The sequence below is a fragment of the Leucoraja erinacea genome, chromosome 30, assembly GCF_028641065.1.
Source record: "Leucoraja erinacea ecotype New England chromosome 30, Leri_hhj_1, whole genome shotgun sequence".
In the NCBI taxonomy this organism is placed as follows: Eukaryota; Metazoa; Chordata; class Chondrichthyes; order Rajiformes; family Rajidae; genus Leucoraja; species Leucoraja erinaceus.
In genome coordinates, this window is record NC_073406.1 from 11,283,526 (window position 1) to 11,304,032 (window position 20,507).

The window sequence follows — 20,507 nt, forward strand, 5'->3', positions numbered from 1 at the left end:
TAAACAGCAGATCTCTTCGGGAAAAGAATGGAATGGAATCTAAAAAGTATTTTGTTTTGATTTTGGAAAAAGTACTTTGGTTTAGTTTTGTTTACCGTCACATGTATCGACGTACAGTGAAAATCTTTTTGTAGCGTGCTAACCAGTTAGCGGGAAGACTATACATGATTACAATTGAGACGACCACAGTGACATACATGATAAGGGGAATAACATTTAGTGCAAGATAAAGTCCAGTATAGGTCCCATTAAAGATAATCCGCGGGGCTCTAATGAGGTAAGTAGTAGCTCAGGACCACTCTCTAGTTGTCGATAGGACGGTTCAGTTGCCTGATAACAGCTGGGAAGAAACAGTCCCTGAATATGGAGACACAAGTTGTCACACTTCTGTACCTCTTGCCTGATGGGAGAGAGGAGAAGAGGAAGTGACTGGGCTGAGGCTCGTCCTTGATTATGTTGGTGGCCTTGCTGAGGCAGCTTGAAGTGTCAATGGAAGGGCGATTCGTTTGTGTGATGGTTGCAGTTAGACTCGAGTGCTAGAGTGAAAATCATCAGCAATGGCTATAGAATATTCTGCTCGGGATGATGAAATCTCAGCAATCGTGATCGATATTAAGGTTAATGATGTAAAGAGAGATGCAAGTAAGAAAACACAAAACATTAATAATACGGGAAATAACATTTCCATGTGGTCCTGCAATTACTATTCAGGAAGATAGGAAGGAGATTACAATGCAGGCAAACAAAAGTAGTAATTAGAAGATTACTATTGGTGGCTTATGATAGCGTGTATTGAAAGGAGAGTGCCCAAGGAAAAACTTGAGTTCTGCAAGCTATACCTGCCAGCTGGAGTACTGGTTACAGCAGTTCTGGTTACTACCTTGTTGGAAATTAGTAGCACCCAAGAGGGCACAAATGAGATCTACAAAAAAAAGCCAATGACAGATTTAACTGAGATCTAATACTGAAAGCTTTGGATGAATGATGGAATTGGATTTTACTGAGTAGAGAAATTACTACGAGCAACCAATTTAAGATAGTTGATACACATGATGAGAGAAATTCCACTCCAATACCTCACAAAAAAATGTCAAATTAGTTCGACATGATTTCTTTAGCAGAACCAAAGAAGCTTTCTCTGATCAAGCTATACTTGTCCAAGTGACCACCAATTCTATCACTAATCACATCTAGAAATTTCCCCACTACTGAAGTCAAATTGACTTGTCCAGTTACTGGTTTCATTCATTTCTGTACAATGGTGTGGTAATGCTTAGAATTTCTAGTTTTCAGGCACCAATCCTGAATCTATGGATGTTTGTAAGATTGTAGATAAAGCCACAACAATTTTCTTACTAACCTCCATTAACAATCTAAAACCAGAGGATGTGTTCATATTATCAAGCATTTAAACTATTGATAGTTTGACCACTTAGTCTCAACCACTTACAATCAAACATGATTAAAGAAAATCAGATCCACTCCTCACCCAGCAATTCATTGCAATAGAAATGGTGAAAATTAGGAAGTTAAACATTTTCAATCATTAGCAGCCAACAGGCCAAACAGTTATTAGTGGCCAAAAGGAGTTTTGCTTGAAGACCATTTTGAACATATTTTTTTTTTTACGTTTAAGGTCAGTTGCTCAAGCCAAATGTCGACAATTTTTGGGAGACTGAATGCAATTTGATCTTTCCCCATTTAATAAAGTGCATTGTTCGATCAGTAAAGTGAGAACTACTCATTAAGGCTAATATTTAATTTGGCAAAAATTGAGATGTATGAAGTGAATGGGGTAAATACCTGGTGGTGGGCAGCCCGGGGCCCTGCTGCGAACTGAAGAGAAGTAAGAAATACACAAGGGAAAGGCACACAGAGTCAGCAAGAACGCAAGGACAGACTAGAAAACTCAAAAGCACAAGCATTAAACCACAGTTCTAATATACCAGCACTTGATGTCACTAAACACACATTAGGTTTAAAAGAAAATTAAAGCTTTCCACAAATCAGAATTACAAGGCAGCATTCCATCATACACAAATTAATTTTTCTGCTAAACTGAAATTAAATGAGATCACGATCTTGACGCCTTAAAAAGGAAATATTTACCTTGTGCTTAAGGATAATGCTTGGTGTAATTGCAATTTTCAAAGAATCAAAATGAATAATATCAATTAAAAACCAACATTTATGCAAACTACTTTTAAAGAGGAAAAACTGTTGAACATTGAGGCAATAAATGATAACAAACCCATTTGAGATGAGTAAGCTACATTGATATTACAGGCACAAGTACATGAGAAAAAGGATAACAAAGACAGATTCTTCAAATTGCAGAGGAGGAAGCACTACCAAAGATGCACTGTGCTACAATTAGATAGGGCAGGACAGAATTCAGACATGGAATGTCCAACCCAGCTGGACAATATCAATTTAGGGCAATGACAGGATCAAAAACGTAGCAATTACAGAGGGATAAAGGGGCCTGAGATTAAAACATACAATAAGATCACAATCAAAGTGTCATTTTAAAATATAAATCACTGGCTTATTTTAACAATGTTTCTGAATGCATGTCTCAAATAAAGCACAAGGCAAAAACATTCTTGCCCACATCCTTGTAATCACTTTGAAATGGCAATAATGGCATACATCTCGTCAACCAGCTATCTGTAAGGTAATATCTTAGAGGAGTCACCTCAACTAACATTGAAATGCTGAAAGTCTAAAACTTTGGATAAATTACCCATCTTTATTAATGCTAGTTCTGATAATAATGCACAAACTGATTTACTTAGTTCATTGAGAAACATACAGTAGACATTGTTTAATTTAATTTAGTTAAATTAGAAACGGTATGTTATTTCAACTGCTTGTACTGACTTAGCAAAATCCCAAGACGCAACAGTCCAGGTCTAAGATGTTTTTTGCTAATACATTGGTGAAACACGGCAGAAATATGGCATGTATAGGCCAAGGATATTAGTAGAAAATAACCTGCATCTCAATACCAAATGACTGCAGAGGAATGACCAAGTGAACAATAGCCATGGCAGTAGTTGTGTGTATTAGATAAGAACAGCAGTTCTGACTTGCTAACAAGTCGTCAGTCCAATAGAATTGTACTTTACAAAATAGAGATAGATGTCAAATTAACTCAGATATGCACATTTTGAATGCTCTAAAGCACTCACATGAGAGATCATTTCAAAGCCTAGTCTTGATGACCAGATAGAAAAAAAGGTAAATTGCAAGTGGTAAGTTTAGTTTGGTAAGATATGAAAGGAGTGATCAAGAATGAGGTCTGAAAATAAGAACCAAAGGAAAAGAAACAGCAACCAATTCCATTAAGGCATGGACTACAAGGAAAACATGCCGTGACTTCATTCACTTTCTGCTGAACCTATTCACCATTTTCTCTGTACTTGAAGCTTATTGCAATTTTTTTAAATTTTAATTCAAGATGTTTATGTTTTTCAAGCTTAAGAAAAAAGGTAAATGATGGATGGAGTAAAAAACAGATTATTTCAGCAAAAGGGATGATTACTTTTGATGGGGCAGCTGAGAAAGGAATAGATGGAGAAAGAGTGGCTGCCGTCCACGAGGATTATGCCATAAAAATACTATTATCAGCAATCCTGGGTTATCAGCAATAAGCAAAGAGTTGACAGGGAGACAGGAAAACATATTGAAAATATTCTGTAATCGATGGAGGTAGTCGACAAGCAAGATCTCAATACTACACACAAATGAATTCCAATAATTCTTTGTTGAGCACAATTGGCACAGTTCATTAAAAAGGGAAAATAAATCTCTCACAAGTGAGCAAAACATCTCAAGAGTCTTTTAGGAAGAGACTTAGCAAAATAAGTATCAAACTTAAGTGGGTCTTATACACAGATATAAATATCATTATAGCTCCACAAGAGGGAGTCAGTTAAAAGGGATATTGAAGCACAAGAGACTGCAGGTGTTGGAATCCAATGAAATAGAGCTGCTGAAGGAACCCAGAGGGCCGGGCAACCTCTGAGCAGGGAAATGGACAATAGACATTTTGGGTAGAGACCCTTCAACAGGACTAAAAGAGTACTATCTCTCTGCTCTTTCTGTCCAAAGGAAGACCAAAAAGATACCAAGTGAGACAAACTTGATCATTCCTGCTGCAGCTTTCGCATGGTACATGGCAAAAAGTGTTGTTGGATCATTTTGGTACAGAAAGAAATTGTCACCAAGAAGTCAGATTTCTTTGGGTAAAGGAAATGCTTTTTTCAAGACACTTATTACAGGACTCTACAAAGTGAAGAGGTAATGAAGAATCTATGACAACTAATGATTCTCATGTTTACTACTAATATTAAAAGGAATAATGATAGTCTTTGTGAATTAGGCAATATGCAATAAATCAATCTTGCAGGCAATTCTGCTCATTAAAATGCCCAAAAGTTGTTTAAGCTTGCTCAAATAAATAAGAGTTTCAGCATCAATTAAATTTAAAAAAGTATATTTTGAATTATAATAATTTGGGAATAATATAAATATTCAGGAAAAACTACTCCCAAGATGGTCATTCTTGAGTTGTGTAACAGATTGGTATATCGTTCATAAAAATGTCATGATACGTCGACAACACCGACCGATCATGGCTGATATTCCTTACAAATATTATATAGCAAGTTCTATTAAACAAAACTGTGTTAACATATAAATATAAATCAAAAAGTCTGGTGATGCTATAAATCTAAATCCAAAAAGAAAATGCCAGAAACACAGATCAAGTCAAGCAGTATTTTTAGGAAGAGAAACATGAATGACCTTTTCAGGTCAAAGGTATTTTGTTAGAACTGGGAAGGAGATACAGAGGGGGGGGGGGTTAGAGTGAGATCAGAACTACAGGACAAAAGGAAAAGCGGGTGAGGGATCCGCCATTGCCATATGGAGGGGGAAACCACACTTACTAAAGAAAGAGGACCTCCAATGTCCTTGCATAGAACGCCTCATATTGGGAGAAGATGCCACGGAGATGGATTAATTGAGAATAGGGAACACAGTCTTTGCAAAAGGCAGGGTGGGAGGAAGTGTTGTCCAGATAACTGTGGTAGTTAGTGGGTTTGTAGTAAACGTCAGTCAATTGTCTGTCGCCTGTGATGGAGACAAAGTGATCAAGAAAGGGCAGAGAGGTCAGTGATAGTCCAGGTAAATTTGAAGTTTAGGTCTAGAAAGTTATTGAATGGGCATGTGAGTGTCTTGGATGTAGGTGGGAAGGACTGTGGAGATGAGTTCAGTGCGTCAAGGGGTTGCAGAGACGATGGGTCTGCCAGGGCAGTCCTGTTTGTGGCTTTTGGGGAGGATATAGAAACACGCAATGCGGGGCTGGGGAACGATATGATTGGAAGTTATGGGGGGAGATCGTCAGACGATTAAATCAGAAACGGTCTGGGACTTGATATTGGTGTTTATCTGTGGGGTCAGAGTCTCAGGTCTCAGAGAGCTCCTGGGAACTCATTGCTTGTTCTGTTCTGGGCCTGGGGGGCATGTCTTCCAGCTTTGCATATTGCAACTTCCATGTTATTTTGTTGATGTTCTTTTGTCCATGTTCTCACTATATAACTTCTTCCATGCACTCATTGACAAATAATCTTGGATACAGTTTGGCCGTGATCAGATTTACCAAAGACATCCATCTCATCTACAACCCTACGTCTCCCCCTCCCACCGATATCCCGACCCTCCCTACAGCTTTACAAACTTCTCTCTCTCCTTTCCAGTTTTGATGAAAGACGCTGGACCTAAAACGATAACACTCTCTCTTCCCACATAGGCAGCTGATCTGCGCAGTATTTGCAGCATTTTCAGCTTTTATTTTGTGTTGTAGTGATCAATGACTGGGTGGCAATTATTCTGTTGTGGAAAGCACTGAAAATAAAATGCATAACACTAATAGCATGCCTTTTAACAATAGAATAATAATTGTGAATGAAATCAAGATGCTGCATTGGCAATTTCCCAGAGAGAGCTTACCTGTCTTGCCTGTGGTTGCGTAGTCATTGTCTGTGGATTTTGGGAGTACACAAGAGGAGGTGGAGCTGCATTCTGGCCAGACTGGAAGGCTGCCTGTATAAAAAGAAATCCATGGCTACATTAAAAATGAGAAAAGGCCTGTAATTTAATAAAACATTAAAATCCTCAATACACATTAAACCGATCAATCGGATCTCAGTCGCTACATTCAGAAAATGTTAACAGCTTGAATGGATTGAGCATGGATGATTGCCCGAAGTTTTAGCAAATAATCCAAATGCAGAACTCATTGCTAAAAGCTTCCTCTGAAAGTGATATGCTCAATGACCACTGTTTAATAGCATTCCATTCCTTGGAAAATTGAAACTATAGCACAGCAATCAGAAATAAATATTTTAAACACCACATAATCTACCAGAACAACATAATATTTTACTCTACATCACAATGGCTTTAACTTAAAAAGTCATAACTATCTTCACGTCAAGTAACTTATTCATGTGTAGGAAGGAACTGCAGATGCTGGTTTATACCAAAGATAGACGCAAAACACTGGAGTAACTCAGTGGGTCAGGCAGCATCTCTAGAGAAAAGGATTAGGTGAGGTTTCGGATTGGATCACTTCTTCAGACTAAAGACTTCCGACTAAGTTACTTATTCAAGCTGATTACAGATCTACAAAATCCACATGAATCCCTCACATGGGTCATTACATATTGCTCCTCGGGGCAGCAATGTCATCCTTTCTAGTCACCTATAGGTTGAGCAATCAGTTTATCTGTGCTGTTTGTTCAAGTGATTATTCAACTGCAGGGCATGCCCTGCCCATCAGGGCCTGATTATTTGCTCAGCAGAGAGAACATTGAATATAGAAAAAAAATAACATTTTCACCAACTGCACATGGATATTGTTTCTTTGTCACAGATGCAACAAAAAAATAAATTAGATTTCTGCTGAAAGTCAGCATCAATCCTTTTCCAGCATTTTCCTTATAAGAAGTTACTTGTTGATCTAATCCCAAGTACAAACGTTATTTGGTTCAATATTATCAAATAATGGAGACACGCCGTAACTTATTAAATATCGGAGAATCCAGAAACAGTTAAAACTATATTATGGACATGAAGTTGGTATCTTCCCATCTTAATTGTTATTTCAATGTCAAAACTGGAACTTAGAGTGGCAAAATCCCTTAAGCTGAATGGAAACACATTAGTTTCGAACTACCCCTGCTGCAAACTTTCACAGGGATAGTTCATCTAATTGTTGAAATAAGCTACCTGATGAACAAAAAGAGAGTAGAAGTACAAGGAAACTATTTTAAATTAAACTAATTTCAATAAGGGAGAAGGGCAATTGAAGGGATTTAGTGACATGCAGATGAGAAGGGATGAAAGACAATTCTCTGGTGCTAATTCTAAGGAAGCACAACATTCACAGTCCATTTCTCATTTATTTCTAGATCATTCGGGCCGCTTTAGCGACTTTCAAATAATTATCCAACCAAAGCAGTATCATTACTTAAAATAAGTGAGATTCGGTAATATAAACTGGGAAAGAAAATGTATCATGTTTGTATGTCAGTACTAGCATGCTCCAGGGACAGTTGGTTTTTGCAGTGCATTATCCAAACAACCACAATGATAACCTATTTTACTTAACTGCATCCTAGCTAATCAGTCAATTACATTCTTAGTTGCTCATAATGATAATAACCTACATTAATGGCCATTATGTTACTCTTGACCATCGATAACTTTTAAGATACATAATCCCAAACACAAAAACAAAACACGATCCAAATTAATGAGTAAACTGAATATGTATTTGCAGTAAATGCATCATGACTACACCAAGCAGTTAGTTGTTCTATCACTATTACGGTTTCATCGCCTTTTCTGAGGTATGGGTACAGGATGGTCAGAGGAAGGACCTAAACAAGTTTTGAGGTCTACGGGAAGAGCTATGGTAGTATTGGCACTCGGGGTCCAAAATCAAAAGCATCAAGGTAGTAATCTCTGGATAAGAATTGAATATTTTGTTGAGAGAAATGGGTTTCAATTCAAGGGACATTGCCACATTTCCCATGGAAAGAGGAAACTGTTGGGCTTCACTTGAATTGAACTGGGATCAGCAACCTAACAAGTCAAATAATAAGGTGTGCCACAGGGCTTTCCACTAAAATTAACCACGATAGAGAAATGAGACAAAGAGCAATAGTGCAGGTAAAGAATAACCAGAGCCGACAAGAAAGGAACGCAGTACACACATCTATCCGTAAAACACCAATTAGAAAAAAAAGACGCAAAGTGCTGGTGTAACTCAGCAGGTCAGGAACCATTTTAGCATGTCAGAACATTTTTACCAATCTTCATAGTTGAGGAAAACCTCAAATCGACAAGGAACCATTCCCATCCAAAATCAAACAAGAGCAGTGGAATGCAAATAGGACATTCAATCTCTCAAACCCATTTCACTATTCAATGAGATCTTAACTGAAGATCTAACTCGGTCTCTTTCATCAAAAGGCAAGGTATTGCAGATTCTGGAAATCTGAAATAAAAACTGGAAATGCTGCAAATATTCAGCAAGTCAAGCAGCATCTGTGAGAGAGAAAAAGTTAATACTTCAGTGGTATCTGAAATAGTAACCAATTCTTTCTCCCATGGGTGCTGTTTAATTTGGTGAGTATTCCCAGCACGTTCTATTTTATTTAATTTCCATTATCCTTAATAAGCTGGATAATTAAAATCAGTCTCTCAGACTCAAATTTGAAAATAAACTTCTTGGGATGAGGAGAGGTGTTGCATTTTGGGAAGTCAAATCAAGGCAGGGGCCTTCAGTGAATGGCAGGGCACTGGAGACTTTCGCCTGTGAACTAGAGGATCGGGCAGAAGTTCAGCACCTGTACCAGAGCTTACACACCATCACTTCCTACAAGGTGCAAGTGACAGGGAGGCATCACTACCAGAAGAGCTCGTTGCATTCTATGCACGCTTTGCTAGGGAGAACACTGATGTGCCTTCCTGCGCTCCCATAGCCCCCTGATGGTATTACAATCTCAGTCAAGGATGCCAACGTCAGAAGATCCTTCAGGAGAGTGAACCCTCGGAAAGCGTCTGGACCTGATAGTTTACTGGTCACATTCACAAAACCCGTGTGGACCAAATGACTGGAGTTTTTGCCGACATCTTCAATCTCACATTACTGAGGTCTGAGGTTTGTAGCTGGTCTAAAAGAGCAAAAATCATTGTTCCATTTCAGAACATATGCCAATTAAACCATTTGACTCTTGAAACAGAGTGCAGAATTATAGTGTTAGAGTTACAGAGAAAGTGCAGATAAAGAAAGTGCAAGGTCCACAACCAGATCGGTGGCATTATTGGGACTACATCTTTAACTAATGGGAGGTCCCTTCAACTGTCTGATAACTGCAGGCAAGAAGCTGTTACTGAATCTGATGAGTTAAGTTTGGGTTGAGGAAGGGTAGTCTAAAACGCCACCCATTCCTTCTCTCCAGAGATGCTGCCTGTCCTGCTGAGTTACTCCAGCGTTTTGTGTCTATCCTGAATCTGATGATTTGTGTTTCAGGTTTTTGTATCATCTGACCAACCGGACGGAGAGAGGGGAGAAGAGGAAATTACCAGGGTACATTTGGCCTTTGATTACGTTGTTTACATTCCAGAGGCAGCGTGAAATGTAGATAAAGTCAATAAGAGGGGTGGACTGAGCTGCATTCACAACTCTCTGCAATTTCTCGCAGTCAGAGTATAATATCTGGAAGAGATTATTCTGAGATGCTGAAAGATACTTTCCTCATGTTATAAAATCTAAAATTAGGGGTGATATCTCATGATCAAACAGGAACATTTAGAACTGAGGGGAGAATTTTTTTTAGAACAGATGAGTACATTCAAAGCTGAGTTTGATTATTTTTTGAATTGGAACAGAATGGTGTGATTATGGAAAGTGACCAGGAAAAATGAACTTGAGGTACAGAACAATTGTAACCGTTCTTAGATGGCACAGCCAGCACAAGTGAAGTTCTCCTGGCTCAAGTGCAGTTGTCCCAATTGAAGTACGGTTGTCCCAGCTCCTACTCCAGTTTTGGAAGATGAGCTTCGAGAGCCTAGAAAATGTGGAAAGATCTATTCCATTTATTCACGGTGACTAAAGCAGGAGGGAAACATTTAAAGTAATTGGTGGAGGATAGAGGGCAGATGAGAATTTTTTCTTCAACCAGAGGTGACCGAACTCCTATCTAATTTAGAAAGGACTTGGATATGTACAGGAAGAGCATTACTTCCAGAAATAGGGACCTAGCACTGGAAGGTGGGATTCTCTTGGGTAGTTCCAACACCAGTACAGGCACACTGGTGTTGGAACATTGCCTTCTATGTTGTAAATTTGCTATGACTCCTATGCTTCTATTTCTTATCGTAGACAAAAGTGCTGGAGAAACTCAGCGGGTGCGGCAGCATCTAAATCGAAGGTAGACAAAAGTGCTGGATTATATTTCTTATAATCTTCAAACATCGGAATAATTGGTACCTCAAAGATTCCAAACTAGCATAAATATTTTTATCTACCCGTCAATTCCTCAGAATATCTTAGAAAGTTCAATCAAATTGCCTCAGAAATACAAGGAAGTACAAAAGTTGGCGTAAAATTGTCCTGCAATTAAACTCTTAGGGCACATTATTATTCTGCCACATATACAATGCATGTCCCCCGGGATCCGTTTATTAGGGTTCTATTCAAGATATCAAAGGTATTTTCCATTAGCCTCTAATTATGTTCGGCCTCTTTCAATTACATTTTAATGAGGTATATACAGAAATGTCACCTTTAACCATTACACTATTTTAGCCTCGCTGGGTAAACTAGTATGTTTGGAAAGAATTGATCAGAATGACCAGGATAGGAAATTCAATATTCATGCCCAAAGAACAGCTTTGCAGTAGCACCATTGACTGCAGGATAAGTAAGGTCTGAAAGATGCAGGTACTGTAGGTCAAATTTAATCTAACCATTAATTGCCATTGACTATTTTCTATCATAGTCAAACTCGCCAATGCTGCTTGGATTTGTCAGAACCACTAGCTTCCAGAGCCCATTGCAGCCTTGACACAAACATGGAACAGAAGCCTTAATTCCAGAAGTGAAGCCTGAGTGACTGTCCTTGACACCAAGAAGGCATTTGACCAAGTTTATCCAAAAGAAGCCCTGACAACATTGCAATTAATAGGAATCAATGGTAAACACACCAGTGACTTCATTGCAGAGAAAATGATTGTTGGTTTTGGAAGCCAATCATTTCAGGCCTCAGATAATGCCGTTAGAGTTCCTCAACGCTAGATGCGCAATCAATTTGCTGATTCATAACTGACCTTACCCTCAATCAATGTCGATGGATGATCTGTAATGATCAGTGTTCAGTTTCACTGCAATTCCCCAGCATGCATATCTACATGCAGAAAATTCAGGTTTAGAGTATTACTACACGGCAAATACCAAGAACGACAAATGTCTAATACCGAAAGAGGTTCCAACCACTTATCTCAGACATTCAATGATAATACTATTGTCAAATTTTCAATTAATATACCAAGATTACTGATGGCTGGAAATTTAACTGAAGTCACATAAACATGTGAAAACAGGCCTGACACGGGGCATTCTGTGCCAAGTGCCTCAATTCATAACTAGCAGTCTCTGGTTGTGGTTATCTGTTGGTGGAGAGCAGTTACTACAGCTCCCTTACTACTTGCCCAAGACTGGAATTCAGGGCAAAGTCATCACCAGCATAGAATGTAGCAGTTGTTTTCACCATCTACAAAATGTACTGCAGCCAATAATTAAGAGTTCTTCAACTTTACAAAATTCACATGTACCGCACGTAGACAGCAGGTGCTGGTGAACACCACCAACTCCAAGGAAATACAAAGCCAGTTCTTCATTACCAGTTTGTATGGCTGAATCACAAACCAAAATGGAGCACAAGAAACTGCAATACAGATTGCATAAGCAGTGCATGTGCCTGTCATATCAGATGTCTTCCCCTCTGTTATCAGGTTTCTAAACAGTCCTTCCATTAGTTAAGATAACGTCCAATTCACTTCTTCTCAATTGTGAACATTGAACTTTATCTGTGGAATTGATGCGCAACTGTGCTGAGAATTATATTCTGCATTCTATATCTTCCACTTTGCTCTATTTATTGTACTTGATTGGCTTAATTGGATGTATGTGTAGTATATCTGATTTGTTTGAATAGAATGTACAAAGCTTTTCATCATATCTCAGTACACGTGACAATAATAAACCTAAACCCTAGATTACGTCTGTAAAATTTCTATGTTTGAACCTCAGATAGTTCAATCATACAAGTCATTTTGAGTCCAGAATTTTTTTTTTTTTAAAGAAAACTTTGCTTAGACAGTAAGATCTGTTCCAATGAACGTTCAATGATCACAGCTAATAAGCATAAAGTTTAGATTTTTACAGTTCAGCATGGAACATCCAACCATGGACGGTGCTGCCAGGTTTGGGGTATCCCATGCTAAATTGGAAGACCTATATTTATTGGCCATGCTCCTCTAGCAAGGATTTTACTACACAGAAGTATGTTTTGCTTAATGCATCTTGATTAATGTTTTTAATTTTTTTATTTATTTTAGCTTCTACATTTATGAATAAAGTAAAATGAGTATATTTCTAAATATTTCAATGTCAATGAGTTGCGACCGATGACAAAGCTGGGACAGGCCTTCAGCAGATGTTTGACTTCTAGAGGCGGTTTGTGGAAAGTGTTAATTATATCTAACCCAATGTTATATCACTGTGGTCCCTTTGCTTGGCTCGGAGACCATCTGAACCAGCAAGGTTGATCTTTCAGATCACAAAAGTAAAGCTCAAGATTTTGGTGAGCACAAATAGTGGATGTCAGCAACAGTCCAGACTCATAAAAATCCAGATTTGTATCTCTCTCCCTGGGATGTTGCCTGACACGTCCTTTCCAGTATTTTCTAATTTCAGACTGCCAGTATTTGGCTATTTTGGTTATGACTCTTAAATACGCTACGAGCAATATTTAAGTGGAGATAATCAAGATATTTAATTAATTGAAAAGTGCTACATGTAAAACTAACTATTCAATCCAACCACATAATTTATTAGACGTGTGATTTATGTCAAAACCAGTACCAAACATAATGCTCATACAATCTGATATTTACAGTTCTGTCAGAGGACTGAAAATAACTTATGCATTCCATCCCAAACTCACTACCACCAACAAATTAGAACGGCCCTGACTTCATCCCCAATATGCGTTTTGTGAGCTATTCTCAACTGCAATAGTAATTGAAATAGAAAGCATTGAGATGTGACAGGTGAAGGAATAGGGAGGTTGCACGCAGTCGTGGTCACGACCCGTGACCCGTACTGTTGCCACGCAATGCCAACTGGAGTACACGCGATGAACTGCAGGTAAGCATTTGCTATGGCTGCCAGCACAGCGGGACCTTCTTCTGGCCCAGCATCCGGACTGGTTGGGGGGGGGGGGGGGGGGGGGGAGAGAGAGAGAGTGTGGGCTGTCCCGAGGGATGAGCTCCTTCAGCCGCTTACACCTTGGTGCTGGGGTTCAGAGCAAATACACTAGAGCATTTGGTTCTGAGCGCTCAGTCACCCAAAAAAGGAACCCCACAATATTGCAATTAAATTGCTCTGACTTGAGTTTGCTTGATATAGCGAAGGCTTATCGAGATGGTGCTGTCTGGACACGACAATGAATGCAGCTATTAGTCGCAGATTGCAAAAGACGCTACACCATGAGATAACACCAGTTTAAACCCGATACCTTCCCGCATTCAATGACAGCACCCACAATTATTTACAGCACAGAAAATGACCATTGCAGCAGTTTTTAACAGGTAAGTACGCATTTCGTGTGTTAACAGTGTATACCGAGGCCGCCATGTCCTTCACATGGATTTAGCTGCTCCGTGTGTCACGCCCTTTGACCCGATGACCTTACGTGCAACCCCCCTATAGGGATAAACCAAAATTCTTGCCAACCAATGAAACATTCTGGAAGTATAATTCGCAAAGGTCAGGTGATTTTTAGCATCAGCCTCATTTTTACTGCGCCCTTGTTAGATGGCCGCTAGCATGAAGAGTAAGCTAGTGCAGCAAAGATATGTGGAACTCCTCCACCCATGCAAGGAGTCGGTGTCTTCGGGATTAAACAAAAAATGAATAAAACCTTTCCCCATTATCAATAAATGCACAGCTTAGGATATGCTGCTACAAAAAGAACCAAACAACATGTTTAGTTGAACTGCAGACACGCAAGAAGTATTGTTACTAAAAATTGCAACACAGGCTATTTTGGTCGTTCTTTCACATTTACCTGGTAAAAAAGCAAGGGCACAGAAGATTTGGTACATTATTTTAGGAATTTTCAGCAATGACTGGAGTACAACGTGGGCAGAAAATCAACGTACTAATGTTCTAATGTGGAAGGCACTGCATGCAAGGACCAACACCCATATTAATCATACGCCACATGCTGAAAACAGCTGAGTCATTCAGGCAGTTTCTGCTCCCTGTAACTAAATAGGACAAACAACTATTACAGTTCAAACCCACCCAGTCACCACCTACCTCTTTCACTTCTTTACTACATGAAAATAAATTGAAATGAAGCATCGGATGTTAAGTAAAACGCAATGTTAAAATAAGGTTGCTCAGAAGCACTTGTCATCCACGTCCAATTCATACTGATGAATGCACGCTGATTTTAAATGTTAACGCTATGGGACTTTGCTAACTACATTAGCTGTATATAGAAAAGCTTTGCTTCTTTTAAGGTGGCAAGGAGCACTTTTTAATTTAAAATGAGACTTGCTATTGAAATTCGTTGAGCCACAGCTACCGTATTATGCACAAATCTGACTGAGCCAGTAACAACCCATCTCATGGTATGGTGACTATATTTTGTCCAATCGAAATGATCAGAGATATAAAGGGGATGGTCAAATGAATAAAATCGCACAAACTGATGCACTTACATAATTGGTTCCTTCCCTGCCCAGCACCATCCATGCTTAAAAGGGCAGATAAGAGGTTTTATGACCAGCAATAAAACTGTGAAGACAGCCACAAAGTGTTAAACGTTGGAGCATTAATTGTCTCCTCACTTATTTTCCCTATGACAAAATGCTCATGTCCTTCTCGTAGCTTTTTCCAGAACACTTCAACTTCAATTACAAATTCAGTGCCATGAGACCTCACAGAATACAAGATTACTGTGTATCACCGACTGGGATGCTGATAATGCAGTGTATTGTATTATTTCAGTTTTATTACAAATTAATAATCTAATTTGCTTAATGATCCTTAAGTGCTATGATAAATTACCAATAGATTCAGAGTATCTTGAAGCAAAATGATGCATGACACAATGTTGAAATTATTTTATTTGCTCTTTACTATGTTCCACACTTTTAAATGGTGACTGCTGCTTTAAAACCCTGTCCCACGGTACGAGTTCATTCCAAGAGTTCTCCCGAGTTTGCCCTGATTCGAACTCAGAGATTTACGGTAATGGTCACTCGTCGGTACTCGGGGCTCTCGTGGACATTTTTCAACATGTTGAAAAATCTTCACGAGTCTTTCCGTGTTTAACTGCCGTTAGCGAGTCTTCCCGAGTACCTGCCGTTAGCATTACGAGCCGCGAAGAGCTCCGACGTACCCACTATGTTAATTCTCCGTGCTTACCACGAGTTTGAGCTCTTGGAATGAACTCGTACCGTGGGTACCTACACAGGTCTTGAAGTTAGTTGCTTCAGCGGTGAAACATGCCCACTCATACATCAGATAAGTGGCATAATTGGATAGCCCAAAAATGTCCACAACAGCACTTGTCTAGAGTATCCAGGAGGATGAAACCAAGCTGAATTTTTCTTTTCTTTAAACCAAAATGCTAATACAAATTATAAAATATTAATAAAAACCAGCAAACAGGCCCATTCATCAATTTGACGAGTTACAATTCCATGTACAATTTACTCTCAATTCCTTACTTAACAGACGCTCTTTGTTGCTAGAGCCCTCTACTTATTGGTTTATCATTCCTGATACCACCCAATTCTTGTATCACTTAATCCATATAATAGAAGTCTTTGTCAAAGATCTAGTCGCACAATTTAGTAGATCGTTGGCGGACAGTGGTTGTTAATGTCAGGCTTAATATATCTCTAACTCACATCTAACTCAGCTACCTATAAAATGCTAATTTTGATCCCAGTTTTGGACACCTTGGCAACATCTCCCCAACACTAAACTCTTCTCTGGAACACCGAGACATCAAGAGCTCACATGTAGACTCCTACCTATCTATAGCTCTGCTTTCAACAGCATAATACGATCCAAACTCCTGGACCAAGGAATCAAGTTCCCCCTCTGCCATTGGATCCTGAATTTCTAATCCACAGACCTCAGTGAGGATAGATAATAACACCTCTACAATAAGATGCCCTGCAAGGATGCGTTCTCAGTCCCTGACTATACTCCCTATACCCTAACAACTGTGCTGCCAAATTTGGAGTTAATTACATCTACAAGTTCGTAAACACCTCTGTGGTGGGCTGAATCACAAACAATGACAAGATGAAGTACAGAAAGGAGACAGAAAACTTAATAACTTGTGTGTTAAGGCAATAATCCCTCCCTCAATGTCAGCAAGATAACAGAGTTGGTTATTGACTTCAGGAAGCATGTGGAGTACATGTCCCAATCAGCATCAATGGTGCAGAAGTGGAAATGGTTGAGAGCTTCAAGTTCATTGGCGTTAATATTACCAATGATCTGTCGTGGACCAACCACATTGATATGACTGCCAAGGCATACCATCACCTCAAATTCCTGATGAGACTGGGGAGATTTGTCATTTTTTCACGGACTCTCATAAACTTCGACAAATGCACCATAGAAAGCATACTGTCCGCTTGCATTACAATGTGGTTTGGGAGCAGCTCCGCTCAAGACCGCAAGAAATTACAGAGAGTTGCAGATGTAGCCCAGCCCATCACACAGACCAGACTTCCCACCATTGACTACATTTACATTGCACGCTGCCTTGGAAAAGCAGCCAACATAATCAAAGATACGCTCCACCCCAGTCATTCCTTAGTCTCCCTGCTCACGTCCATTAGAAGGTACAGAAGCTTGAAAGTGTGCACTACCAGACTCAGGAACATCTGCATCCCATCTGTTATCAGGCTTCTGAACGATCCTTCCATAAGCTATGGTACTGTCCAATTCACCTCTCCCACTAAAGGCCTTGAAATTGGTCTATGCAACTGTTGAGCTTCAATGCTAGAACAATATTCTGCACTCTGTATCTTATTGTATTTGAGTTGGCTTGATTACATCTATGTATGCTATATCTGATCTGTTAGGATAGTATGCAACACAATGCTTTTCACCATACCCCAGTACACGTGACAATAATAAAACATCAACCTAAACACAGGGTTTGCGGTAGAGTTGCTGCCTTACAGCGCTAGAGACCCAGGTTTGATAATGACTATTGGTGCTGTCTGTCCTGAGTTTGCACGTTCTCCCTGTGACCACATGGTTTTTTCTCTGGGTGCTCCGGTTTCCTCCCATATTCCAAAGATATGCAGGTTTGTAGGTTAATTGGCTTCTGTAAATCGTCCCAAGTGTTTAGGATAAAATTAGTATACGGGTGATCGCTGTTTGGCATGGACTCGGTGGGCCAAAGGGGCTGTTGCCATGCTCCATCTCTAAAATCAAGCTTCTAAATTCAACTACCATTGTTCATCCAAGCTCTACCCACACAGGTCTCTTTCAACTGAATGCCCTCTTGTCAGTTCCATGCCTCTACCCTAAAGACAAAAAGCAGCCAGAGTTGGATAAAACGTACTGAAGGAATATATGGTTGAAAAAAGATTGAGTTGGAGGTGGGGAGAATGGAAGAAGAAACTAGGAGCTGTTTGAAACTGAAAAATAACATACAAATCCAAACTGAAAAGAAAATGGAAACAAGAGAACATTTCAAAATGAAACTCTTCATCTTCAACCAATCTTGTGGGATAGCATTTTTTTTGTTAGATATTTTATTCCCTTATACATCTAGTCACAGAAGCCATGAAATTATGACAATTGATCTACTCCCTAGTCTTGGTTAATATCACTCTCTTCTTTAATACATGTGAATGTATAATTAGATTTTATCCTTTGTTCCTCTTGTATGACCAAAAATGTTCCTACTGTTTGACAAGGAATGTGGCATATCCCAAGCAAAGATCACCAACTGCCCTGTACGGCATAACATGGTAGTACACACTCGTTTGTCATGTCATTAAGTTTCCAGAGGGCGAGAGTAATGTTCAGATTTCCTCTGGGTGAAAAATATCCAGCTTCAATTGGACATTTTTTAGGGGTGTGACTGAACTAAAGTGAAGTTGCTCATGACAGTTTTTTTTTAATCAGGAACATAAACAATCTTTGCAGCTAGGGAGCAATGCAATGGTGTCAGGTGATAAACAAATCAGATTCATATGTTGTGTAGTTAGCAAATTTAATGGCAACATGATAATGTCAATTGGAGGTGCATCTCATTGACACACTGAATTAATGTAGGAGAAACTATACAAAGATCACAACTGAGACATAAAGAGCTTGCGGGAGGTATGCCTTGCTGGGGAAGTAGAAACAGTATAATGCGTGTCCTTAATCCTATTAAATAAATCCATCAGCTTCTTGCACTTGCTGTGGAGCTAGGGTGATGAGAGAGCAATGAGCATACGGAATAAAATGAATACTGCTTTACAAATTTACTTCTGCTTAAGACCCTTGAGAACTGCTAGAATGGCAAATGAAGACAAAACTAGCAATGCCATGTCCCACAATATAATGATAGAGATAACCAATAAGTTACCTAAACACAAACCGACATGCTCCAATCCTCCCCAAACTCCAAGTAATTTCCCCTATACCTCGGAGTGATAAAAATGGAGTGAAACAAAATGATACAGCATTTTCTAGGAGTGGTAAACACTAATAGAATAGAAATGGCTTTCAGTTTCATTTAAAACATGTCAACTTCAATGTAGATCATAGCAGGTTTTCACAGTACCATAGGTCAGGGGTCTCCAAACTATTGCCCGCGGGCCACATCCGACCAGCCACGAGATTTTATCCGCAGCAAGCTCTGAGCTCCGGGCTCACCCGGGTCCTAAGTACATCAGAGAATCTGTATCAGCATGCTGCTTCCTGCTCTTTGGAAGAATGCGATCAAATCCCCGGTTTAACCGTTTCAGGCTCTGTCACTCAGGATGCTGCCCTTGTTTCAGTCGTTGCCGGACACCTCCCAGCTCCCACTTTCCTGCTGCTCAAGCCCCGACACCCCTTTGCGCTTCATCGTCTCTCACACCGTTTCAGAGAAACGTGAGTGCTCAAGTCCCGATTCCTTTGCTTTCTCTATCGTCTCTATCACCGTTTCAGAGAAAACGTGAGTGACCAAAGTCCATTCGGCTCCCTTGCACATATACACGACCCCTGTTTGTGCATAGGAACTGGAATATTCCCTCCAAGATCGAACCCGTACACAAAACTGACATTTCTTTCCTTCTGCGGTTGTACAGGGCCCCAGTGAGACCACACCTGGAATATTGTGTGCAGTTTTGGTCTCCAAATTTGAGGAAGGACATTCTTGCTATTGAGTGCAGAGTAGGTTCACAAGGTTAATTCCCGGGATGGCAGGACTGTCATGTGTTGATAGAATGGAGCAGCGTGACTTGTATACTCCGGAATTTAGAAGGATGAGAGTGAATCTTATTGAAACATAAGATTATTAAGGGTTTGGACACGCTAGAGGCAGGAAAAATGTTCCCGACGTTGGGAGAGTCCAGAACCAGGGTCACAGTTTAAGAATAAGGGGTAAGCCATTTAGAACAGAGATGAGGAAAACTTTTTTCACCCAGAGAGTTGTGGAATTCTCTGCCTCAGAAGGCAGTGGAGGCCAATTCTCAAGAGAGTGGTAGATAGAGCTCTTAAAGATAGCAGAATCAGGGGATATGGGGAGAAGGCAGGAACGGGGTACAGATTGTGGATGATCAGCCATGATCACAGTGAATGGTGATGCTGGCATGACGGGCCGAATGGCCAATTCCTTCATCTATTGTCTATTATCTTTAGTCTTTATTTGTTCCTACTGCTATAGGTCATTAGAGATTCATAAGTAACATCATCCACCGCAATGTAATCGCTTTTTCAGGCTCCAGTGCAACATTTTTGCTCAAATTATAAAAAGTGTGTTCTCTGCTTAGTACATGCGTGAAAACCCTCAGCGTTAAAGGTACTGTTTAAGCCAAAGAACCACGTCTTATCATCAGAAACTCAGCAAAGGTAGTGGAATGGACCACCTCAACAATTTACTTGGACCAGCTCCGACACC

At 39.7% G+C, this 20,507-nt stretch overlaps 1 protein-coding gene across 9 annotated transcripts in view; it reads right to left on the reverse strand.

Moving 5' to 3' along the window:
* Window positions 1-20,507, reverse strand: part of LOC129711635 (eukaryotic translation initiation factor 4 gamma 3-like) — a 189,340-nt gene that overhangs the window by 116,581 nt on the left and 52,252 nt on the right. For 8 of the 9 annotated variants that reach the window (XM_055659431.1, XM_055659426.1, XM_055659423.1 and 5 more), the window contains one exon: window positions 6,019-6,111. In XM_055659431.1, the coding sequence (XP_055515406.1) occupies window positions 6,019-6,045 (27 nt within the window). In that variant the 5' untranslated portion in view covers window positions 6,046-6,111. Of the gene's footprint in view, window positions 1-6,018; window positions 6,134-20,507 lie in introns of all 9 variants that reach the window. The other variant, XM_055659429.1, reaches the window with a different exon arrangement.